Genomic DNA, 26,706 nt, shown 5'->3' with positions numbered 1-26,706 from the left:
GATCTGACTTAAGCCTAACAAAACTCTTTATCCTGCCAGGTAATTCAATAAATTTTGAAATGAGAGCAGAAGGAAAATAAGAAATCTTTACTGTTTCACCTACTAGTATCACCCCAGAAAATACTACTCACCTTCTGCAATTATGCAGGATTAGATCAAACAGTCAACATTCCTAAACATCCCAGTGCAAAAAAACACAGAGCCCATTCTCAAAGGGAATATAGGGAATATTTGTTTGCATGTGTCTGCAGACACATGCAAAAAAGTACAAGGGTTTCTGCAGAATCTTGTACAGTAGAAAACAATAAATGATCTGTGCCATGTGTGACTATCTGATGCCAACTTGTCAAATGTCCACCTCTTTCTACAAAGACCCCAAATATCGCAAAAGCATAGACACATTTGGTCCACAGTAGTTTGTAAATGAAGATTTCACATAAAATAATTCATGTATTGATCTGTGTACATAATTTAGGTATCCTGGACACAATACATTGATAGTTCCACCCATGACTTTTCAACGCCTCTTTCACAAAGATCACAACCATTCCTTCCTCAGTCAGAACATTAAACATGGCAAACATTTTCTTTGTTGAGTAGTTTACTTACTGAGCAAGTAACCTGCAGCTGCTGCTGTTGTTGTTGCTGCCCCTGCTCTTGTGGGGTGGCCTGCTGCTGTTGCGGGTCCCATATGTGAACTGTTTGGGCTGTATTTTGGTAGGTCCCTGCCACTGCTTGCACTGCCACTGGAATGTGGATATTGCCATTCATAAACTGTGCTGGGAAAAGGGAATTAGCAAGAGTTTGCACCACTTCCTCATGAGAGTTTTTGACGACAGATGCACCTCCTACCATCTTATCCTTATCATCTTCCAGCTTCACAGTGGCCAAGGTAGTTGGGGAGCCACTGACATGGACAGCATTGTAGGCCTCCTGGGGGATGGCAATATGGGTTATGTTTTGCTGTTGTAGATCACCACGTGGCTGCGCAGAATAAACAGGGATGGTCCAAGTCTCCCCAGTAGGGCTGGTTATGGTCCCAGTGGCACTATAGAGGTGGGCACTATCCACCGTTAACAAGTCCGGCCTTAAGGATACATAACTCTGTTGCTGGCCCTGGGGGATGGCCAAGACTGTGGCAACCGGCTGCCCTGAAATAGCATATGACACAGTAATAGGCATATCCACTTTGCGCTTCTTTACTGGCTGGAGGACACTAGCGGTGCTGATCCTCCGCTCACCTTCCCGTGGTGAGCCTTGCTGAGGTGGAGGCGGGGAAAGGGCTCCAACTGTTTGGATCTGGATCTGCTGGCCCCCAGCAATAGCCTGTCCTGCCACAAGCTGTGCCTGGATCTGCTGGTGCTGTATGTGTTCTTCTTGTATTTCTGCACCCTGGATTTGCTGAGCAGTCTGCACGTGTTGCACTTGGATCTGAGCTGCTTGCAACTGAGAAGGACTAGGACTCTGAAGCGCTTGACCCTGTATTGTCTGGGATGTCTGTTGCTGTGCCTGGCCTTGGATCTGCACCTGGACCTGTATCGGCTGTTCCGTGGCTTGGTGAACAGTGAGTTGGGGGGAGAGCTGTTGAGTGGAGACTTGCTGAGGGGACTGTTGAACCTGAACTTGCACCTAGGGAAAAGAAAAACCAAGGATTCAACAGTTAGCACTCTTAACTCCAAAATCCTTACACCAGTGACTCTGTGACTAGACAAAAGAGTTTATATATCATAATGCTTCCTGTCAGAAAAATGAAGCCAGCCAGAGACCAAATAATAGCTTCCACATATTCAACTAACAACCCCGCCCCCCAATCTACTGCAGGGTCATAGGGGTAACTTTTATAAATAAGAAGTGAAAGGAAAAAAACCCATAATCTCAATGAAGACTGTACATATTCATAAACAAGATTTCATTTTCAACAACTGACTGAATGCAAGACACCATAAAAACAACAACAACAACAAAAAGGGAAACTGACATGATAAAGGGCCTACAATTGTTCTGATGAGATTCTGAAGCCTACACTTGGCAATGCTAATGAACTGCAACTTCCACAAACCCTTAGTAATGGCTATCCTGTTTAGGGTTCGTAGAAATTGAAGTCTACAAACAACTAAAAGGCCACAAGGTGCCCACCCAGTTCAAACCATATAGGCATGGCGACATCAAAAGAACAACTTAGAAGAGATTCACACACGCACACTTCGTACTTAAGAGCAGCATCAAGTAAATCTGCATCCATAAATAAGTCACCACTGATTAGAACAATACGATTTTCCTTTCACATCAAACAATGCCTTTTAATGGACTTCGTAAAGGCATACAAGCAAGTCACACAAGTAAATTTGAGAATGAAAAGGCAAACTATGTATATGCTTATGTATTTAGGCAAGCCTTTGGCTCTTCACTCATACTTCAGAATCTCATCAGACTCACTGGAGGAATCTTATGTCATTTTTTTTTAAATCTTGCATTCAGTCAAGAGCTAAAAAAATGATAAGTTTTTTTTTTCTTTTACTGATTATATTGATGATGTTGATGTGGTGTGCTGCACTTTGATCTTTTTATTATGTTTTAAATACATTTTTAGCTTTTGTATACTAACATTTTAGCTGTACTTTGTTTTAATTTGTTGTAAGCTGCCCTGGGCCCCATGTCAGAAGAAGGGTCATATAACATGCACATATTCTGACCATTCTTCTTGGAGTCTGTCAAAGCCAACAAATTAAAAACCTCCTCTTGTACTTTATTTTTCTAGATACTAATTACCTGCCTCAAGACAAGTTTTCTATTGTTTGTTTTGGTGTTGAGGACTTGCACATAGAAGTGCAGCTGCAGAAGGCAGTGAAACTGGTTCCTAACAAGTGCCAGTTACAAACACACATGGCCACCAACAAATATCACATGACAACAGTTGTTTTTTTTTAAATCTTGTGCTGCAGAAAAGAGAGGGAAACTTAACTATGAATGTAGGTGGAATATGCTCAGTACTGAAAACTTCTATTCAGGTGCATGAGTATCACCAAAGTGTTGGCTGCATATGTAGGACTGGTTTAGTGCCTTTAGAGATTAAAAGGAATAGAGCTTTTTTTAATTTCCAATGTGATACACAGCCATGTTTAGGCCAAGATGACGTCTTCGCCTTATATAATTCTATGTCATTGCTATTCCTCAGCCCCACTATGATTCATTAACATGCAAGCATTCAAGGAGCATGTCAGCAGCCCACAAATACTAAAACTTGTTTTGAACAGGTCTGCACTGCTCACCCATCAGTATACTGAATGGTTGAATGGTGAGAATTATAGTAGCCTCTAGCACACATGGTGGTAGCAACACTCTGTCTACAGAAACCTGTTGCTACATGCAGATTACTATTCATAAACAGGATTGAATCAATTTAATTTATATGCGAAGGCACATTAAGCATTCTGTAGAATACATTCTATCAGTACAATAAATTCAGTAACAGTTATTCAATGTCTGTTGCATTCAGAGTGTACTTGCTCACTATTTAATATACAGTCACTAAGCTAAGCAGGGTCAGCCCTGGTTGGATGGGGGAACCACCAAAAATACCTAGCGCTGTACACTATAAAGAACTGGCAAAACCACCTCTGAGTAGTCCTTGCCTAGAAAACTCTATGAAATTCATGGTGTTGCCATACATCAACAAGCAGCTTGACACACAAACACACGTAATATACATGTTTAAGAGTAGAATCCAAACAATATAGCAGTTGGAACTAAAATCCTCAGTGCTGTAAGTGCTTCTGCCTAGGAATGGCTGTGTTTTAAAAAGTGTCAAGAGCACCCAGGTTTACTGGACAGGAAACATTTTTCTAATATAAACAAAACCCTTTGTAAGCAAGTTAACTGAGAGCTCTATTGTAACACCATTCAGGCACCAGAAAATAGTTGTGAGTTTTTGAACCACATTCAGAAACATTTAGCTACTATAATTCAGTTTTATTGACACATGCAACATCAATTACTGCAACCAACATCCTGAGTTCTGAAATGTAAGAATATTTTCTCCTAAGCTGTTAGCAGAAACTATGCTTCAAAGTTTTTTTAGTGGCCAAAATATATACTAGTTCCTAAGCAGTAGAATTCTTTTATAAGGAAAAAAACCCCTAAGCATTAATTAGTAAGCCAAGGTTGGAATACACTACTCATAGCTAAAAAAAGTTTCCAGTTACTAGGTATTGATAAACTCAAGTACTAAAGAATCAGTATCATTTTTCTTCCTTTTAGATAAAGATAAACATCAAAATTCAGTTAGTTCAACTAGAGTATGCCTAATGAATCAACAGGAATTCAATGTGGGGTAGGATTCAGAAACCCAGTTGTGTTAATCTGGAATATCAGTATGCAAAGGGATCTTGTAGAACCTTTGAGACTAATTGTGTGAAAGAGTCTGTAGCTACAAGTTCTTTCACCGTGTCTCAAATGTACTACAAGTTCCCTTTGCATAAAGTAACTTGACAGACTAACATTTATTTACATTCCAATGGTTCAACAGGGCTCTAGTAGTTGCACCAACAACTGCATTTAGGCCTTTTCTCCAAGAACTGATTCCACAACTCAGAACTAATGATATCAACCACAGTGTCATATATGGTAAGAAGTGGATGCCCACAGGTAGCATTTGGCCTACAGATTGACAGTTGCTGCCCATGCCAGCATTGCTTAAAAAAAAAAGAGACAGGACTGTGACAGTAGACACAAAGCAATGAAAGTAAACCACGTTGTCAAAGCTTACTATGGAAAGAGGGAGAGACAACACAGAAATTACATACATGTCTGCTAAACAATTTAAGTATGTATCTCTCACTCCTTCCACATATGAACAGGAAGGTTTAGAAGAAGTTTATGCGCTCCCTGTGTAGCCAAACAATTCCTCAACTTCAGTGTTCTTTCTCTTCCTCTATTCTGACATCAACATGGCCTCGGAGGGAGAGAATAAGAGGCAATATCTGTTGGACTTAATCCCCTCCACCACAGCCATCCCCTTTTCTTATGTGTCATGTCTTTAGAATGCAAGTCTGAGGGAAAGGAACTGCTTTTCTTGTTATTTTTCTTGTAAAGTGCCATATACAGTGATAAAATCATAGAATCATATAGTTGGAAGAGACCACAAGGGTCATCCAGTCCAACTCCCTGCCATGCAGGAAATCTCTATCAAAGCATACCCGACAGATGGCCATCCATCCTGTTTAAAGACCTTTGAGGAAGGAGACTCCACCACTCTCTGAGGGAGTGTGTTCCACTGCCAAACAGCCCTTACTGTCAGGACATTCCTCCTAATGTTGAGGTGGAATCTCTTTTCCTGGAGCGTATATCCATTGTTCTGGGTTCTGTTCTCTGGAGCAGCAGAAAACAAGCTTGTTCCCTCCTCAGCATGACATCCCTTCAATTATTTAAACAGAGCTATCATATCACCTCTTAACCTTCTCTTCTCCAGGCTAAACATCCCCAGCTTCCTGAGTCTTTCCTCGTAGGGCATGGTTTCCAGACCCTTCACCATTTTAATTGCCCTCCTTTAGATAAGCTCTAGTTTCTCAACATCCTTTTTTAATTGTGGTGCCCAGAAGTGGACATGATATTCCAGGTGGGGTCTCACCAAAGAAGAATATTACTTCCCTTGATCTAGGCACTATACTTTTATTGATGCAGCCTAAAGTTGCATTGGCCTTTTTAGCTGCCGCACCGCACTGTTGACTCATGTTCAACTTGTGGTCTACTTGGACTCCCAGATCCCTTTCACATGTAGTTTCTAAATAAATTGATGATGATCTTCAGGCTAGCCCTGATGGAATCTTTACTTCATGGCTAAGAAGTAAAAAAACTCAAGTAGTGTCACTATTTATCCCATTAATACCTCATATTTCAGAATTTACAGTAAGCTGTTGTTTATGACTTAGTGTATCTAGTCACCAGAATAATGGCTATTATTTATCTTTAAAAGCATTAAAAGTAATCAAGATGTGTGTGAAATGCACCTCAAATCCCAATTCTGAAGCACAGTAGGGATGAAAATTCAGGTACACCATTCCTGCAAAGAAGCAGATACAACGTTTTGAAATACAGTCCATCCTCCGTTCTCATGGTTCTGAAACTCACATCCCTTGCTTATGCGTGAGGGATGAATGGAGGAGGAAACAGTGGGGCGCGTGCCCAAGGCGTGCTCCCACAGCCCCGCCCCTATATTCAAGCCATTTTTGCGAGGAGGTTCAGAACGGATCCCCTGCGAAAAAGGAGGGGCAACTGTAATGGTATTTGAAACATAATATTTCTTAAATGACTCGTCTTATTTCTTTGTTCTTCAGAAATGAGTTTGTGAATTCAGAAATGTATTTATATAATGATCAAGTTAGTCTTCTAAGATCCATCTGTTTGCAAACCACACACACTGCTTCAGAGTTGTTTGCAGCTCCCTCTTGGGATCAAAAAACACATTTGTTGATATGCAGCTACTTGTACTGTACAATTTTATACTGTGAACAAAAAAAACAACAAATAGTATGGAAAGATTGAAAACATGTTTCCCATTCATATTAGATATATAGCAATTGATTCATACAGTTCTGACATATACAACTCAATACAGTCTTTATCATACCTAGAAGACTACTCATAAACAATGCACTACTTTTTGTACTATTTTGTTTCATAGACCAAAGGAAGGAAATGTAAGATCAGTTGTTTCTAGCACTGTTGTCACACTGCCTAGAATTCAAACATCTGCATACACCTGAACAAAGATGGAAAACTGTAGTTAAGACATTTTTTTAAGATTACCTGAACTTGCTGGGGCTGCTGCACCTGTATTTGCTGCTCTTGCTGGGTTTGCTGCTGGACACTTGTAACGGGACAAGCAAGTTCAAGCAAAGATCCAGCCACTTCTGTGCTATCTGTATAAATACAGTTTCCACCTTGCTGATAAACCATGGTTGTAGTAGCAGCTGTCTGCTGAAATTCCTGCAGTGCTTCAGGGCCTTTGGAGGCAAGGGAGTCTAGGAACTCCTTCATCCTATGCTGAGGGATTGTTCGTGCTTTTACACGGATGTATTCTTCAAAGGAAATGGTGTTTTCCAAGGAATTATTCATATTGCAAGGTCCTCAGGATTCCTTAGAAGAGAAAAGCAAACATTTACTAACTCCAAGCTATCAGTCGAGTAGCCATTACCTTATTTATAACTTTTTTTTATGAATCAGAAGAACAATTATTCAGGTCATCGAGTGCACCCACTCCCAAGCAGCACCTAACCTGTTAAAAAGTCGTGCTTACGATAATATGCCGCTATCTGCTAAATTTCCCTTATGCTACCTTTCATCTCTCCCATTGGCCTCCAACAGAAATCTCAACCTCAGGTGAATAATTGGCTTCCAACAAGAATCTCGACCTCAAGTGAATCAAGCTAAAGCAAGCCAAATAAAGCAATTTTGAAAAAAATGCAACTGTTTTTATTTGTTCATCGCTTCAGGAGCTGAGAGGCAATACAGAAATATCTTAAATAAACAAATAGTACTGTTTATAAGCCATAAACTTTCCTATAAGCTGGGAATCCAAATATTTACAGAGTTTCTACCATCTCACTAGACAGCAATTCTCTTTATGGTATGAAATGAAATGTATTTTTATGAACAAAAAGTTTCTTAGTAATAAACACGATATACAAGCTACCTCTCTCTCTCTCTCTCACACACACACACACACACACACACACACACAGAATGACAGAAAAAACAAAACAAAACAGGAGTTACTACATTTCTGTCATAATTTCTACATTACAAATGGGAAACAGTCTGCACAGGCATTCTAATTCAAAGAAATGAAAAATTACAACTGCTACATGGGCATCACTGCTTCAATAAAAGGATTTATTTATGTGGATTTTTTAAAAGAATTGAAACCAAAAATATAGTGCCAACACAAACACAGTAGAAGCATACAACTAGGGGAGTAGAAACTTGCACAAGAATTCAGTGCTCCAATGATTTTAGCCCACCATTGGCACAACCTTTCTATGGCTGGTGGGATTACATGCTCCTGTGAGGGAAGACGCTATGCTGAGAGCAGCAGTGCTGCTACTGGGTCTCCCATTTCAAACAGGCTTTTGCTGAGGAGCCAAACACTAAATGTGCCAAATAGCTACTGGGCAGCAGCAGTAGCGGGGGAGTGACATTGGTGGAGGTTCTTTCAGAGATGAAAGAGTGGATTTTTTACCACAAAAAACCTATGGTGAGACAAATCAAAATAAACAAACAGATAATGCAAGAAGATAAGACTCCCAGGTCGGAAGGAACACAACAAGCTACTGGGGAAGAGCAGAGGACTGAGTAGGAGTAGCACTGTGGCTAATGAAGCAAATGAACTCAAGCCAAAAGGATGTTCAGCTGTTGACATGCTCAGAGGCGAAAGGGAAGTCTGAAGTTGCACAACCCATATTATAGGAGCATGGAATGTGAGGAGCATGAATCAGAGGAAGCTAGACATAGTAAAACAAGAAATGAAACATATAAACATTGCAATACTTGGGGTGAGTGAGTTAAAATGGATAGGAATGGGACATTATGTATAAGACAGTTATAGTGTTTTACTCAGGAAATGAAAATCTAAAAAGAAATGAGGTGGTAATTATAGTGAGGAGATGTAGAAAAGCAGTGAAAGGATATAATGCAAAGTCTGCCAAATAATGTTAATAAGACTTCAGTGAAAACCTCATCAATATAACCTTAATCCATGTTTATGCTCCAACTACAGAGGTGGAAGGAGGAGAGAAGAGTTTATGCTGCAGTCCAGAAGGGAACTGATCACACACTAAAAGAGGACTGCAAAAATATATGCAAAAATAGGAAACAGAGCAAAATCAAAGACTGAGGGGAAACTTGGCCTACAATCAACAAATGAGCAGGAGACCAACTGACTAAGTTTTGAGATGTTAACAGTTTGTTCATGGCAAACACATTATTCAAGCAACCCAAGAAGTGACTGGACACATGGACATCATCTGATGGTCAATACAGAAATCAGATTGACCACCTAATTGGAAGCAGATGGAGAGGCTTCATTTCTTTCTGGGAAAAAACAAGTTCAGGAGCAGATTGTGGCACAGACCATAAACTACTAATATCAAAAATTAGAATAAACCTGAAGAATACTAAACCAATCATCATGCTGAAATACAACCTGAAGAACATCCCCACAGAATTTAAAGAGAATGTGAATATATTTGCACAGTTAAGGGCTAATTATCTGGAAGCCAGAAGTCTGGACTGAAGACAAGGACCCTGGCAGAGAGGAATGTAAAATGTGGTAAAGGACAAAGGTTTTATGGATACCCCCAATTGCAGACAAGACAAATAAATGGATCCTAGAACAAACTGAACTTTAACTCTCTCTAGATGACTAAACTGAGACTGTTGTATCTTGGACATTTCATGAGACAACATGACTCTCTAGAAAAGACAATGGAGTCCATCCACACTGCAGAAATAATCCAGCTTGACACCGCTTTAACTGCCACAGGTCAATGCTATGGAATTCTGGGAACTGTACAGTAGTTTGTTTGTGGCACCACAACACTCTGGTGCCACAAACAAACTACAGTTCCCAGAATTCCACAGCACTGAGCCATGGCAGTTAAAGCAGTGTCAAACTGGATTACTTCTGCAGTGTGGACACAGCCTACAATGCTTGGTGAGGTAGAAGGCAGTAGGAGGAGTGCATTCCAGATGGATAGACTCAATAAAAGCAGCCATAGTCCTGAGTCTCTAAGACTGGAGCTAGGCAGTTGATGATAGGCTGACTTGGAGTTCTCATTCATAAGGATGCCATTAGTCAAAAGCAGTTAACAACCAAGGATTTTAGCTTCCATTAAACATACACAGAGCGAGTTATCTCTTGAAAGTGTGGAATGCAGAACACCCAGGTAAGTCTCAAAGATCTAGGACCTTGGAAATCTGCCTTATACTGAATCAATGACTGGTCCAACTAGCCCTCTATTATCAACATGAGCAGGCAGTGGCTTTCCACAGTTTTAAGCAGTCCTTCTTAGTCCTGTTTGGAAATTGCTGGTAGTTTCCCAGCCAAGTACTAATCAGACCACACTTTCCTTAGCCTCCAAAATCAGACAAAACAGGGTGTATTCATGGTGGCAAGAGGGAGATGTGAATTACTGCTCTGCATTGATTCTTGTACATTCCTGTGATGAGGAGAATTATGCACAGCAGGTTAACATAGGCAGGTTCATCAATCAGTATTATAATTCCAGATTATTATTTAGGGTGCATTATACCTAGTTTTGAACAGATGGGACAGGTTTTTTTTTTTAACCTACCCCTACCCCAAAACATCCCACAAAATAAAACAAACCTGGGAAGTTTAAGAAGTAACACTATATTATCTTTTAATTTCTGCCTCTGTTTAAAAAGTTGTAACCAAAATGGTATACTGACAAAATAGGCAGTGTAGGTGTACCTGTGTTTATATCTAAGTTAGTTTTTATTGGCTGTGCTTCTCAAATACATGCATGCACACCATCACTAGAAGAGATTCATCTGCCTGTCTCTATATAGGCTGAGCCTCCCTTAGCTGAAATGTTCATACCAGAAGTGTTTGGGATTTCAGAGCTGTTTTGAATATTTACCTGAACTGGGACCCAAGTCTAATCATGAAATTCATTTATGTTTCATAGACACTTAGGCTGTATTTTTCATAATTTTGTGCATGAAACTTGTGTACAATGAACCATCAGAAACCAAAGGTGTCACTATTGCAGCCACCCATGTGGACAATTTTGGAATATTTTGGATTTTGAAATTCTGGATAAGGGAGTCAGCCTATACCAAGAAAAGCTTTACCTGTTAATTTTCTGCATGCAAAACAGCAATAAGGCCAGTTACATATAGGGATTTCTATTTACATTTTTTAAAAAACCTGTACATAACCAGGGGTCTAATAGGATGGATCCAGATTTAGGTATCTATAAACTGGAGCTAAGGAGCATAGTTCTTTTTCTCTCCACTCAACCGCAGCCCCATTTTCAGCCTATTGAAAGGAGACCAATGTGGGTGGAATGTGGTGCAATGGTTTTCCTTCAAATCAGGTGAAGATACCTTCCATTAACAAAGCTCTGCTCACAGAAGGTGCTCCTACCAATTTCCTTCTTCCTCGCATGACAACTTGACACTAGTCAGCAAAATGTCCTAATGCCTTATGCAATATTTTCAAGGATCTGAAAGAGCAGGGACCTACTTTCATTAGCCTTGTCTCTCATGCCTAAATATGTGTCCAACCTATTAAGAGATCTTCACCTGGAAGAACACTAACTCACTAAAATGAGGAGATGTACAGTCACTGTTTGAATAATCCACTAATGAGACTTTCATTTATCCAATCACCAAACAAAAATGAATTGTTTTGGCAAGCACCTCACTAGCTTTACGGTTCCAGCCTCTTACTGACCCAGAGTTTATGTAGTTGGCAGTATACAAAATGCCCTATCAGTGGTTTTTCTTATACCTAGACAGCATGTTTATCTAAAGTTCAAATAATTTTTTTTTTTTTTTTAAAAAGGTTCCTAGCTCTCATGCTAGCAAAAACATATGACCGTGAGCAATACATGGCAAAAACTCAGGTAGAAGGGGACCAAGAACTTTATAATCTTCATCGTTCCCTGCCATCTAGTTCTCCTAAACCTTATCTCCACACTCTCTCCTCCTTCAATTCTAGCTCTCATTCAGGTTCATCAAAGTTAAACTCTAAGAAAATAAACTCAAAGTAAATATATATGTACAGTAGGTTGTTCTTAAATTATTTATTTTGTATCCGGGATTTTTGTTTATTTATTCAAAGTATGAGTTGAGAATAGAAGGCTGTACAGCATATACAACAGTCCTATTTGCTTTTCAGGTTCTGTGGATTTTTTTCTGAAAATAAAAACAAGTTAATGCTTACAAATAATCTGAAATATTTAGAGAATTATAAAATGTACAAGCTGCAGTTTATAAGATGTAATGTACATACTAAATTTTTTAGTCACTAAGCATTCCATTACCAACAATTGTGTGCAATTAGAGGAAAAGAAAACCTCAAAGACAGAGAACGACCACTACATATATTGAATCATGAGAAAGCCTATGTCACCAAAAAATCAGTCACTTCTGTAGTCATTTCCTCAAAGCCACTCAACACCCAAATATGTATTTCTTCATTGGAAATTTAATGCATTTCTTCTACAAAGGTAGAGAGAAATGTGTGCAGTCATATGTCATTTTTGATGCTGTTTACAACCAATACATGCATTAATGCTATATGTCTTCATCCCACTGCTGCAGGAATCAAATTAAGGCCTCAGATTCTAACTTCTGCTGAGGGCAGCAAATGGTATCTTGGGCCTTCTGGTGCTTGTTTCTGTTAAATTAAGCAGATCCAGGACCTGTTCACACATTACTTAGAGAAGGAAGGCAGTTGCTCTCACACTTACTCCTGGTCATTTCTGCAACTTCAAACCACATTATAAGATTGGATCACAAACCACACTAGTAATGTTCACCTAAACTGGGTCGGAAACTGCCATCACAAATAATTATAGGATCCATTCCCATTACACACGTAAGAATTCCAGAGAACCATAGAGAAGCAATAACTAGAGGGCAGCACCTGCGCTAAGCCAGGTAATATATAAATGGGGCCTCATGTCTTATCTAAACAGAGTACGGTATTAGGCATGACTTCTGTGAGCTCAGGCATGCCCAACTTTACATTTGTTTTAGGCTTAACTATTATATTAACCAACTCCAAAAGAATCTGTTTAGTGTATATGAAGTTTAATAGGTGTAAAGATTGCCACAAACATACTATGCCAGATGCACATGAATCCAAAAGATAAGGGATACAATTATAATATTTTTGGGGGGAAACCTCAGAAGTTCATTGTTAGTAATTTCATGTTTTTAACATCGGGATTATTTAACAGTTAACATTGGGAACAGGAGCATATTACACATTTTATGCAAAACTCTAAGTTATAGCTAACTATTACAACTTAACTACTTTTCAGAACAAATAATAAGTAAAACATATTGGTCCTGTATTTTAGCCAGTGAATTTTAAAATTAAAATGCTCCAATGAGGAAAGAAAAACAGATCCTTACTTTTCCAATAAAGGTTCCAGTTGGCAAACTTATGATGCCTTGCTTTCTGTGCAAGCCAGAATTAATGATGCTATTCCCTTTGCTGCTGACCCAGTAAACACAATTCCCAAGAGCAAGGGAAATTAAATGTAACATCTTTGACATGGTGCTCCCCCACCCCCAAATCAGAAATAAAGAGAAGCATTTGGGGCAGTCCAAGCTATATTGCCATTAAAAAAACAGACTTCACAATTATGCTCTCAATATTGTCAGATTTGAATAATCATTTCAAATGAGTATTAGATTTCATAGTGGGGGGAAAGTACAACCTAATGCCAAACATATTACTAAATGCCAATTACTTTAAAAGAATGCATTATCTAAGGAAGTAGCTAAAGATATAAACAGATGCTTGAATAGTTAACAAAACAGTTCATTGTTTTATTTTTGCTACTTCTCATAAATCAAGTGTATAGTTTAAGTCACTCAAATAACATTTTTATCTTTACATTTTATTATAGTCTTCACAAGTAGTTAACTACTCTGGGTATCTCACTGTCGAACTGAAAAAAGCTAAATAGTACTATTTAAGGGCTGAGGTGGCTGGCCTTAGATCCAGCAGTTAGGTGCCTCCAAAACTAACAAGGTAAGAGTGAAGAACATCCTTTTATTTGCAGAATTACAAATACTATCAAATTAGCATTTACAGATAATAAAGTTTAAGAGTTATCTTAATCTGGAACACTATAAAAATGAAATGGCATTTATTAAAAAAATGCATAAGACTGTATAGCTGAAATAAAAAAACTAATACAAGTACAAAATGTTGACACATGCAACCACATCTTAACATCACTGAAACAGATACAGACAGACTTGCTATGACATTTCGGAATATGCCCAGTTGTTGTTGTTGTTATATTTATTTGTATCTCACTCTTTTCCCAGAACTGGGACTCAGAGCGGCTTCACAACATTTAAAAAAAACAAACCAACAGTACAATTAAAAACATTGAAAAGAGGTGCATTAAAAAGGAATTAAATTATTACAATGTTAAAACAGATAGCTACTGAAAGAATAAAATACATTTTAAAAAGATAAAATTGTAAAAGGAATAAAATGCATTTAAAAAAGATAAAACGCCTCATTTTAAAAAGATAAAAATGAAACAACATCCCAAACGGTTCCTCTACAAGCATTCTGTTTTAAAAGCCTGTCTGAGCAGGTAGTTTTTAGTCTGCCTGCAGAAGGCCAACAAGTAGGGGCCATTCTGGTCTCCCTGGAAAGCAAGTTCCACAATCCAGGGGCAGCCACTGAGAAGGCCCTCTCTCATGCCCCCACCAACCGTGCTTGTGATGGCGGTGGGACGGAGAGAAGGGCCTCTCTAGAGGATCTCAGGGCCTGGGCCAGTTCATACAGACAGATACGGTCTACCAAATAGTGTGGACCTGAGCCATGTAAGAAAGGAACAATCCTTCATCATTTCCCTGGTGGTGCAGTGGTTAAATGTTTGTATTGCAGCTACTCATTCAAAACCATAAGGGTGCAAGTTCAGTACTAGCCAGGGCTCAAGCTTGACTCAGGATTGTGTCCTTCCGAGGTTGCTAAAATGAATACTCAGCTTGTTGGGGCAATTAGCTTACAGTTGTAAACCGTTTAGAGTGCTTAGTTCAGTATGAAGTGGTATATAAATTAAGTTGCTATTTCCCTTCAAAATCCAGATAAGGCAAGGGGAAAGAGAGCATGGGCACTGAAGCACACACTCCAGTGAACTACAGGGCTGGACATTCCACTACCCCACACAGCTCTCAGCATAGAAAAATCCATACATATCAGCTAGACAATCATCTATTTATGCTGATTCTGAGGAGTCAGGTCACATGGTATGCCAAATGAGAATCCTTCCCACTCCAAAGGGGGAAGAAGCATTTTACATATTGTGGGAACTAATATTAGATCATTTAAATGAAACTTACAAATCTGGGCTAACATTATATCTCTGCTGACTTTTTAATATTATTATTATTACTATTATTACATTTTATTTGTAAAGCTCTGTAAATTTGCACCCCAAACAGGAGTAGATGAACATGTATGTTTGTTGACAGGAAGTTATCCAGGAAAGCTATCATCTACCTTGGCATAAATCTTGACAAATTCTTCAGCCAGCACTAGTTTACCAGTCAGCATTACAGAAACTTACATCATATTGTGTGTGCCTGAATCCTTAAGACACCAATATTAAAATGGAATACTTTTATACTGCTTCTACATTCTCTTTTTTCAACTGAGTACGACAGGTACCATTACTTTCCCCTTATGCATGTGTATCTTCGATAACCTGCAGGCAGGGAGCAATTTTCATTTTCAAACCCACAATTCTCATTAGCACTGCTGCGGTGAGAACACCAGATCAGAAATGTAATATTGCAGTTTTTTAATATTATCTCTCTGTCTCTCTCACAAAGACACTGTACTTTCTCCTCCATAATTTCACCATGGTGATTACAAATATAAGTATTTGGGGGAGAAGTGTGTAAACTTCTGAATGCCAAATCTATCATGGCAATTTTTCAGAAACTACCTACCCTTATGCTGATCTAAGATGATCCAACATAGACTATCATACCTCATTGAAATCTTCCAGTCTTGGAACAGTCATTTGTTTTGTTACCTATAACCACTGCCAGTAAATTATAAGATGTAGTCTAGTGTTCAAGAAGACCATTCAGAGGGGGAAAACGCACTTGTTGTGTCATGCATTATTGCCATCACCAATGTTTAGAGACATACATATACATTTATAGCATTAGCAGTACCAGTGCAGCTAGGAACATATAGATGGATTTAAAAAATTACTGGAGCTATTCTTTCTTGATTTTTCATCTTTACTAGACTTTTGCAAAATGTGCTTTGTGTTGCTTTTTCATTTTTTAAACAAATAAAGGATTCCTAAAAACAACTCTTAGTTATCTGTACTTTCATGTAAATGTTAAGCGTGGAAGGTCAGATCATGTTGATCAGCAAAATCAGATAATTCAGAGTGCTTAAAATTATTAAAAACAAACACACTGGCAGTATGTGAACAATCTCGACTCACCAAGAACCCACACTGTATTTCTGATATTTGTGTCCTAAAACTCTTAAGGCTTCTCATGATGTGGCCAAAATATGGCAGTTAGTCACCTGGAGCTTATGTCCCAATAAATCTGTTCATCTTTATGGGACCACAAAGCTACAAGGGATGCTAAAAATAAAATCAACATGATAGGTTTTTTCACCGAGGCCTAAAAAGGCCTCTCAGTTGTTTCTTTCCAACTATTTCTATGCTGAGCATATGAATGGTTTAACCAGTCATTAGAGACAGCGTAATGTGCAGAAGACAGAGCCAGTGTGGCATAGTGACTGCTGACCTATGACTCTGGAGATAAGGGTTTGATTCCCAGCTCTAGCATACAAAAAACACTGCGTGATCTTGGGTGAGATACTCTCTCTCAACCTCTGAGGATGGCCATAGCAAACCTCCCCTCTGAAAAAAACCTTGCCAAGAAAACCCTACAACAAGGTCACCATATGTCAAAAATGACTTGGAGGCACACAGCAGCAGCAGCAGCAGCAGCAGCAGCAGCAGCAGCAACAGTGTGCAGGGGACAGTCCCTTTTCTTTTTTTTTATAAAAAAGGTGAAATCTAGAAACCTGCTTGTAAAACTGTGACGAGCTGAAACGTCTATGTATATACAGTGGAGCCTTGCCTCACCTGGGGATCCGTTCTGGACTCCCCCCTCCTGTGTAAGGCAAATAGTGCATAAGCTCAAGCCCCATTCAATAGAATGGGGCTTGTGCTCACAGCAGCGCGGCTTCTGAGTAAAGTGGAAGCCGCGTGTGGAGCGGGCACGCTGTACTGGTCTATAAGTCAACCTCAGTATAGGTTGAGGGCAGGTGTTGGGGCCAAAATGATGGGTTATTATAGGACCCACGGATAAATTGGGGTTAAAAGTTAGGGGCACGTAAGAAAGCCTTCACAGGATGAAGAAAGGGAAATCAACGCCAAAGAACTTACAAAAACCCAGCAGGCATAACTGTGTTTGTCCTCTCCCTAAAGGCTGGATGGATGAGAAAGTAGAGCCGGGTCAGTATCCCCAGGTCAGTCTGCAATCACCAGGAGATGATCTGTCCTTTTTTCATAAGTGTTAAAGTACAGTACTTACATTGACTTGTGGATAAATCAACTCAGTTCTTGGGGTCAATTTTTTTTGTCTAAAATTTCTAGGCTTACTGTATATACTCATGTGTAAGTCTAAAACTTTTAGTCAAAAAATTGAGCCAAAAACCTGGGTCAACTTTTAACACGTGCTATTTAAGATATTTTAACCATGCAATGTTGTTGTTTTAAGACTGTACGCTGCTTGGTAGGTTTTTTATTCTTTTTCCTTATTATTTTATTTGACCCTTACTATGTAAAGCACTGTGGAAATGTTACAGCCCTCTATAAATAAATGATAATAATAATGATGCAAGCTCCAGGAAAAGAGCTTCCAGCACAACATTAGGAGGAACATCCTGAGAGTAAATGCTGTTCAACAGTGGAAGACACTCCCTGGGAGAGTGGTGGTGTCTCCTGCTTTGTGGAGGTTATTAAACAGAGGCCAGATGGCCATCTGTCACTCGCACAGGGTGCTTTGATTGTGAGTTCCTGCATGGCAGAAAAGGGTTGGACTGGATGGCTCTTCTTGGGGTCTCTTCAAGAGAAGGTTAAGAGGCGACATGATGGAGGTTAAAGGGTGATATGATGGGAGAAGAGACAGTTATGAGGTGTGATAGACCTGTTTAAATATTTAAAGGGATGTTACATTGAGGAGGGAGCAAGCTTGTTTTCTGCTGCTCCAGAGACTAGGACCCGGAGCAATGGATGCAAGCTCCAGGAGAAGAGATTCCAGCTAAACATCAGGAGGACCTTCCAGACAGTAAGGGCTGTTTGACAGTGGAACACACTCCCTCATTGGAGAGCGGTGGAGTCTCCTTCCTTGGAGGTCTTCAAACAGAGGCTGGATGGCCATCTGTCGGGGATGCTTTGACTGAGAGTCCCTGCATGGCAGAATGGGCTTGGGCTGGATGGCCCTTCTTGGGGTCTGGTTCTATTATTATAATAATGAGGAGTATATATGGCATATATGGGCTTACGCAGCGACAGTACTTACCTGCCAGGACCATTCAGGAGGCCTAATGGGGCCTTACATGTACTGTACTCCGTAGTAGTGCAAACTGCAGCAACCTGCAGCCATTGAATCTCTCTTTAAGAGACGAAATATTCAATTACAGAGTGGTTGGGAAGGCAGAGGCCCGCGCAGCATCAAAGGAGAACCCTGCCTTGCGGCTGTTACAGCCTCCTGGCCGAGAAGGAGGAGAAGGAGAAGCATCCTCCTCTTCTTCCTCTCACAAAGCTTTACTGCCAGGGGCTGAAAAGGCGAAGAGGGAAAGGGCCGCAGACCTGGTGTCTGCGCATGCGCACTCCTGGAACGACGACGCTGGGGAAAGTGCGAGGGCGCGCACTCTTGTCTCTCCCAGCGTCGCCGTACCAGGAGTGCGCGTGCGCAGACACAAGAATTGTCTCGCTCTCTCTCTTTCCTCCCTTTCCTCTCACACAGGATTCTTGCCGCCGCGCGCATGCGCACACCCTTCACTGCGCTCTCTCTCTCTCTCTCATATACACACACACAGAAACCTAGAGTTTAGGAAACGCCAAGGGAGAGAGCCTTTCGGAAGGCTAACGGGGTCTCCCCGCAGGGGCCTAACCCCGCCCTCCGAGCCGTCAATCTTCCTTCCCCCCCACATACACACAGACGCCACACAACAGCCGGGGCTGTCGGGAGCGCGCTTTCGGCCCGGCCCCCCTCCCCTTCTTCTCCGTTACTGTTGCCGCTCCTTACTTTCCAGCCACCGTTGCCTCCTTTCCCCCCTCCCGCCGCCGCTGCCGCCGCCCAGCCCTCCCCGGTCTGGCTCCCATCCTCGCTCCGCCTCACCCCGGCCCCTCTGCCGCCCGGCTCCGTCGCCGCCACCTCAGGCCCCGCGTCTTTTTTCTCCCCCTCACAGCTCCCTGGGCGCCATCTTACATTCAACCCTCTTCAGCCAATCAGAGCCCGGGACTGCGGCTCGCGAGAGCTCCGCCTCCAAGCCTCGCGAGAGCAGCCACCCCCTCAAAGCCACGCCCCTCTCGCCTTAAAGCGGACTGGAGCTTAGTTCCAAGGAGGACTCCAAATGGGGGAGCTTTTTATTTCCCTCAGGCTGTTGTTTTGCTTGACTCTTCCTCAGCTCTCTTTACTGTATAGCCCTGACTGTGAAGGAATCATAAGTCCAAGACACACTACATAAATAAACCGGTTTGAAGCCGCTTTAACTCTTTGTCTGGCTCTTTGCTATGGAATCCTGGGAGTTGGAGTTTGTTGTGGGGCCCTCTGGGCCCCACAACAAACTCCAACTCCCAGAATTCCATAGCAAAGCGTGAAACAAACAGTTAAAGAGATTTCAAACCGGTTTATCTCTCCAGTGTGATACCTTTATTGGACCCACTCAAATGCACATTATACCTCTTGCAAGCTTTCAAAGTTACACTGGCTTCTTCATCAGGCAAAGGTGTTAAAAACCATACAGGAGAGGAATATATATATATATATATATATATATATATATATATATATATATACACATACATACACACACACACATATGATGTTAGAGTCTCAGCAGGCCTGCATTTTGTCAAGATGTTAGTCCTGCGTATGGAGGGATATCTATGCAGGCAGGTCACTCCTCCTCCTGGCCATGTGGAACTGCCAAACAATGCATATTAAAGTCCAGGTATGTCTTATGAGATCCAGGATGTCTCACTGTTATGAAGGTGTTTTCTCCTTCTTCCCTGTTGCTTTCTATCGCCTCGGATTTGTTGCATTTGTGAACCTTCAAGTCGTTTGTGAGCAATGGCGTCTCTAAGGCAAACCTATCCTGGGGTTTTCTCAACAAGATTTGTTCAGAGGAGGTTTGCCATTGCCTTGCCCTGAGGCTGAGAGAGTGTGGCTTGCGCAAGGTCACCCAGTGGGTTTTGAGCAGGGAATCAACCCCTGGTCTCCAGTGTCATAATCCAATGTGCAAACATTGCACCATGCTGGCTCTTGTGGTACTAGGAAAAATGTATTTTAAAGTCCAGGAATTTGAAAATCCACTAGCAAAAAAAAGGACTTCCTATGAGATGTCTCAGTCCTGTCAAGGCATTGTCGTTTTCTCTGTTGCTTTCTATTACCTCAGGTGTGTTGTTGTGGTGGTGTGCCTTCAAGTTGTTTCTGACTTACAGCAAACCTAACGCTGTGCCACTGTGGGGGTTTTCTTGGCAAGTTTCCTCAAACAGGGTGGAGTTGCCATTGCTCTCTTCTGAGGCTGAGAGAGTGTGATTTGCCCAAGGTCACCCAATGGGTTTCATGTGGAGAATTGAATCCTGCTCTTCATGATATATATTGGTTGGCCCAATAAAGGTATCACTGTTTTGTGGATTTTGGATGATACTGTACTTGGCTATATAGCCAACATGGCTGTAATGGACAAAAGAAATCACACTCCTTTTATAGTGGTTAACTCTTATTATGTTACCACTAACTCACAGTCAGGAACTGCTGATTTATGGAGAGACACTTTCTCCTTGAACCTGACCCCATCATGAAAGGCTCCCTCAGCAAATTTTTGCATTCATCCTAAGCATACAATCCTGCCTGCCTAACTACTCTAATGAAATTGCCTGTTAGGTGTCCCCTATATGTGTTTCTCTCTTACCTCTTATCCCAAGACTATTTGAACATTTTGTGTTTGTTAATGTATTCTTTGCGGAATTGTAATAAATAAACGTTTTAAAAAATGTACAGTATATACTCGACTATAACTCGACCTCATGTAGGAGTCGAGGGCAGGTTTGGGGGTTAAAATTATGGATTTTGATAGGACCCGAGGATAAGGTGAGGGTAAAACTAAGGGGCATGTAAATGAAGGATGTAAAGGATGAAGCAACGGAAAACAATGCCAAAGAACTTACAGAATTCCAGCAGATATAAAGATTTGCCCTCATAAGGATGGATGAATGGATGGATGAGAGAGTGGAAGGGTGTGTGTGTGTGTGTGTGGACTTGAGCCTCTAGACTGCATATTTAACAGGGAAGCTACATTTGTTTCATGCAAGACAGCCCAAGTTTACTCTTCCCAGGACCCTTGGAAAGAATTCCAGCATATCTTCACACTGGTACATAGCCCACATATTGCAGATGAAGCACATTACCCCTAACCAAGGGTAGGACTTGGGAGAGAAACCAGTGGTTTTCCAAATGATCCAACACTCAGGTTCCATCAATATGACTAGTGGTCAAGGATGAGGTGAATGTGAAGTCGAAGGCTTTCATGGCCGGCATCCATAGTTTTTTGTGGGTGTTTTCGGGCTATGTGGCCATGTTCTAGAAGAGTTTCTTCCTGATGTTTCACCAGCATCTGTGGCTGACATCTTCAGAGAATACTTGCCTGAAAAGGAGTTGGGTATATATTTACTGTGTGACCTGGGAAGGCAGGAGGGATTTGCATGTGGATTGTTCTGTTACTAATGACAGGCCTCAGGGTGGGAGGGTCTGTAAAGGAGGATTAATGTCTGCTTGATTAGTGCTCATTGTCTTCTGGATAACCCCTGACCCTGAGAGATTTCTCATTTGCATTTGCTGAGTCTTCATCTTGCTGTTTTTCAGGACTGGTAGCCCTGAGGTGAATTACTGTCCAACAGCATCTGTAATCTCACAGGTTTTGCATTGTTATCTATCTGCATGTGGAATTTCACCTTCAGGTCAGTTTCATAAAAGAAACAACTAGGCCAGGAGGCATTATTTCATCTAATTATGGTATATTTTTATTTATTTCTTCCAGGATAAAATGACCTACACTATTCATGCCTTTTGGGGTTACATAACATATTATGAAGGAACAACCTTTTAGTATACTGTACTATACAATACTACAATCCATTCCACTAGAGGAAACTGAAACACTCACATGAAAAGCAGTTATATGAACATTAGGAGTGCAATGTCAATGTTCTGTTTTTGATAGGACAACTTCTAGTTCAGATTAATAAAAAATGAAGCAGTTACAGACCTTTGTTTTCCCCAGCGTAAGCACCACAATATCCAATCCACAGCTTGTGTTCCTTTTGAAGCTTTATAATCATTGGAAAAATTGTGGCCCTCTGGATGTCATTTGACTGCAAGTCCCAGCAATCCTAGCCAGTATATTCCAATGGCGAAGAATGCTAGGAGTTGCAGTGCAACTTTATCTGGAAGGATACATGATTTCCACCCAGAGTTTATAACAAAGACCAAGGCTTGTAAGAGCAATGAGAAGAAAAACCTGTTTCACAGAACATCAAAAAAGGGAAACTGCTGGTGTGGTCACAGTTGTAAAACTGTCAGAAACTCCATATATATACAATATATATATGACAATTGTGAGGAATAAGCTCCTAAATTCCAGAAGGGGCAACCATATCAACAGATCAGCATCTTGGGTCCTGAGTTTGAGAAAAAGATCTGATCAAGAAAATAAGGAAGAACTTCAGAAGAACTTTGCGCCAGAAAGACTGAGGATTCCTAGTCTAGGAAATCATATAGCTGAACAGCTAATGGAGGCGTAAATGACTTTCAAATGATAAATACTTTGCAAACATTATGAGATCAGACCAAATTGACTAGCAGAGCTGAACAGAATACAGAATTGAGGAAATGATCAGGATGTTCTGGTTTCTTCAAGGGAATTCACAATCATGATAAACATGGAATTCCATCCTAAGAAGTGCCCAGAACCCAAAGTCCATAACCTCTGGCCCAGCTTCAGCAAAGTTTGCATTAACAGTTTCCGAGATAAAGCACCTTGGTTCATACTGAACTCAGGAATTTCCTCAATGGTTTTGGCAATAAGGACTCATTTAAGATCTATAAGAGTAACTGACATCCAGATATTTGAAGATAATATATATCAGTTAAAAGGAGACTTGTAACACAACCTGATCCCTTGATAAGCATAATGGTATAGGATTCTAACTTCTAATGGTATAGGATTGTAACTGATTTCTTTCTTTCTCCCCCACCATAGCAATATTTGGTGCAAGAAGATTGGCTTGCTGAGAGGTCTACACACAAGTCAGTGTAGATATATTCTCAACCAAATCCCACATCAGGAAAGGGAAATTAGAAAGCACATTATTTTAAACCAAGAAGAAGAAGAAGAGTTGTTTCTGTTGTCCCATTAGCTAGTAAACATACATACATACACCCCTCCAAGTATCTCCCAAATGGGCCAATTGAGCAGTTTCTGCAGGTAAACTGTAGTGTTTCTTCTATCTGTTGAAATTTTAGTTGCAGTTGCAGGCTCAGCAGACTAACTCAAAACCACTATATGAGGTGGGCATGGCCAGGTCTACTGGGAGTTGAAGATTTTTAGGCTTATTTATGCTCTGCAAAGATATCCATTACCACCCCAAAAGGGCTCTGACAGCCAACTGCAAGAAAGCAATTCAATTTGTGTCCCAAAGTCTACATTTTAAATATTTCATAAGCCAACCCAGCTAGTCTACTAACTATGCAGACCCAAAGTCACTAAGGAAAAAAAAATAACAAATGTGACTAAAGTTTACATTTTATTACAAAAGGGTAAACTTACTTAGCAGCTAAATGGGATAACTGAACTCTTCACAGGGGCTATGGTTTTAAATACATTTCCTTCCCAGCTCTGTAGGATAGACAATTAATAGCACCTGAGCCATAAGGTGTTTTTCTGTGAAAAGGTATCACTTGGCACCATCTTTCATGTGCCTTTCAGTCCTAAAAAACAGATTAGGTTGTCCTCCTTGCTTGCTTTAACAGAGAGATGGGAAATACCTGTGAAAAAAGTAAAGAAAGAAAGTAGTTCTAAATTTCCTGACATGACCTATACAAAAGAGTACCAAAGACACTGCAAAAAAAAAAAAAACCCTAATATACATGACCTAGGAACTTCATGTTCCTTTGCTTCCATTCCCTTGTCATGAGTATCTACCTGTTAGAAGGGGAATAGTACCAGTTTCCTTCAAAATGGAAAGCAGCCTGTATACTGGTCTGGTGTACTGGTATGAGTGGTGGACTACAACTGAAGACCAGGGTTCAAATCCTCGCTGCCCTATGGATGCCAACTGGATGACCTTGGGCAAGTCCCAGTCTCTCACCTTCAGAGGAAGGCCATGCCAAACCCCTTATGAATAAATCTTTACAAGACCCATGACAGGTTAACCTTTGGTTCGCCATAAGTCAGAAACAACTTGAAAACACACAACAATACCGCTCTAGTCTAATGAATACAAGCTGCAAGGCTATTCATACATTTCTATTCAAAGATATCTGTGTTAATCTGAGGAAGTAGACTTAGTCCAGAAAAGCTCATGCTGCCAACCTCTTTCTTTCAGTTAGTCTCAAAAGTGCTACAAGATCTCTCTAAAATACATTTCTATTACTGCCCCAGTACCATTCCTTCTTGGGCAAGTCACACTCTCTCAGCCTCAGGGGAAGGAAATGGCAACCCTGCTCTGAACAACTCTTGCCAAGGAAAACCCACAATAGGGTCACCATAAATAGATACAAACGATAGGGCCTTAGGGTCACAAAGTACAGCATCGTCCAAAACCCACAAAACAGTGATACCTTTGTGAGGTCAAAGGCTTTCATGGCAGGCATCCATGGTTTTTGTGGGCTTTTCGGGCTATGAGGCCATGTTCTAGCAGAGTTTCTTCCTGACGTTTCATCAGCATCTGTGGCTGGCATCTTCAGAGAAAGAAAATGCCAGCCACAGATGCTGGTGAAACATCAGGAAGAAACTCTTCTAGAATATGGCCACATAGCCCGAAAAACCCACCAAAAAACAGTGATACCTTTATTGGAACAACCAAAATGCACATTATACATAAAATCATAGAGTTGAAAGAGACCCCAAGCACTATCCAGTCCAACCCTATTCTGCCATGCAGGAACTCACAAGCAAAGCACCCCTGACAGATGGCCATTGAGCCTCTGTTTAAAAAACTCCAAAGAAGGAGAGTCCACCACAATGTTTTGAAGCTCCACTGGCTTCTTCATCAGGCAAAGGTGTTAAAAATGACACAGGAGAGAAAAAAATATTGAGGAGTCCTAGCCCTAAATTTGGTCCAGATGTTGTGGTTGTGGTCCTCAGCCCAGATGGGTCTGCAAGGGTATTCATGCCGGTGGGCCCCTCCTCCTTCTGGCCATATGGGTGCTGGGAGATTCAGTCCTGGAAAGAAACTTAGCAAGATAAAAGGCCAATGCCTTTAAGGCAGTGAGTCCCAAATTTTGACCCTCCGGATGTTTTGGACTTCACCTCCCAGGATCCCTGACTATTGGCCAAGTTGGCAGGAACTTAGACTAACAGAATCATGGAATCATAGAATCATTGAGTTGGAAGAGACCAGAAGGGCCATCTAGTCCAAACCCATTCTGCCATGCAGGAACTCACAATCAAAGAACCCCCTGTTATAGATGGCCATCCAGCCTCTGCTTGAAGACCTCTAAGGAAGGAGACTCCACTACACTCCAAGAGAGTTTGTTTCACTGTCGAACAGCCCTTACTGTCAGGAAGTTCCTAATGTTGAGGTGGAATCTCTTTTTCCTGCAGCTTGCATCCATTGCTTCGGGTCCTGTTCTCTGGCGCAGCAGAAAATAAGCTTGCTCCCTCCTCAATATGACATCCCTTCAAATATTTAAACAGGGCTATCATATCACCTCTTAGCCTTCTCTTCTCCAGGCTAAACATCCCCAGCTCCCTAAATCTCTCCTCATAAGGTGTGCTTTCCAGGCAGTTCACAATTTTGTTGGCCCATCTCTGGGCCACATTCCCACTTACAAATAAATCGGTTCAGCAGCGGAGCATGGTTCACACTACATTTGCCCTGATTGGATTTTCTTGCTGCAAAATAAAATAAAATAACCTACTTGTGGTTCACATTGATCAATGAATTGATTCAAAATAGACCTGCTCCAGCCGGCTGACAGGCAAATTTAAATTGATTCCGATCTGCATCTGGTTCACACTTGTGTGGAATTGATTTATCCAAAAAGACATGGAAAAAAACAGCGTCAAAAAGACATGGGTTAAATGGGTCTAATGCATGGCCCTCCTCACCGAATCGCTTTAAAATCAGCAATTCGGGGTTCAAGTGCGAACCATGGTCATTTAAACCGGTCGAAACTGATTTGCGATTTGGTTTAAAAGGTAGTGGGAAGGAGGCCCAGCTGGACACACTCCAGCTTCTCAGCATCGTTTTGGAACTGTGGTACCCAGGCTTTGGGGAGCTGAAGTCCTGAACCCCTGGAGGACCAAAGTTTGGAGGCCTCTGCTTCAAGGTCTCCTTGTTTTATGGGTTTGAGATGATGCTCTCCAAGAGGGGGGTGGGTGGGGGCCTTGGGGTGGGCCAGTGTGCCCCCAGGGGCTTCCCCTCCCTCCCT

General features: G+C 41.1%; 1 protein-coding gene across 3 annotated transcripts in view; it reads right to left on the bottom strand.

Moving 5' to 3' along the window:
- The window catches only part of LOC149321251 (transcriptional regulator QRICH1-like), a 38,299-nt gene extending 19,048 nt beyond the window's left edge, over positions 1 to 19,251 (bottom strand). The window contains exons 1-4 of one of the 3 annotated variants that reach the window (XM_089518361.1): positions 19,168 to 19,251; positions 18,346 to 18,438; positions 6,805 to 7,134; positions 610 to 1,629 (exon numbers count right to left, since the gene is read on the bottom strand). In XM_089518361.1, the coding sequence (XP_089374487.1) occupies positions 610 to 1,629; positions 6,805 to 7,113 (1,329 nt within the window). In that variant the 5' untranslated portion in view covers positions 7,114 to 7,134; positions 18,346 to 18,438; positions 19,168 to 19,251. Of the gene's footprint in view, positions 1 to 609; positions 1,630 to 6,804; positions 7,135 to 18,345; positions 18,636 to 18,744; positions 19,070 to 19,167 lie in introns of those variants that run through there. The other 2 variants (XM_089518358.1, XM_089518367.1) reach the window with 2 other exon arrangements.
- Between the last annotated feature and the right edge of the window lie 7,455 nt (positions 19,252 to 26,706).

This window comes from Sceloporus occidentalis, unplaced genomic scaffold, assembly GCF_023333645.1.
Source record: "Sceloporus occidentalis isolate IW3139 unplaced genomic scaffold, rSceOcc1.0.p SCAF_1, whole genome shotgun sequence".
In the NCBI taxonomy this organism is placed as follows: Eukaryota; Metazoa; Chordata; class Lepidosauria; order Squamata; family Phrynosomatidae; genus Sceloporus; species Sceloporus occidentalis.
The sequence above is the reverse complement of the archived record's forward strand: the minus strand, read 5'-3'. Positions and strand labels throughout refer to the sequence as shown.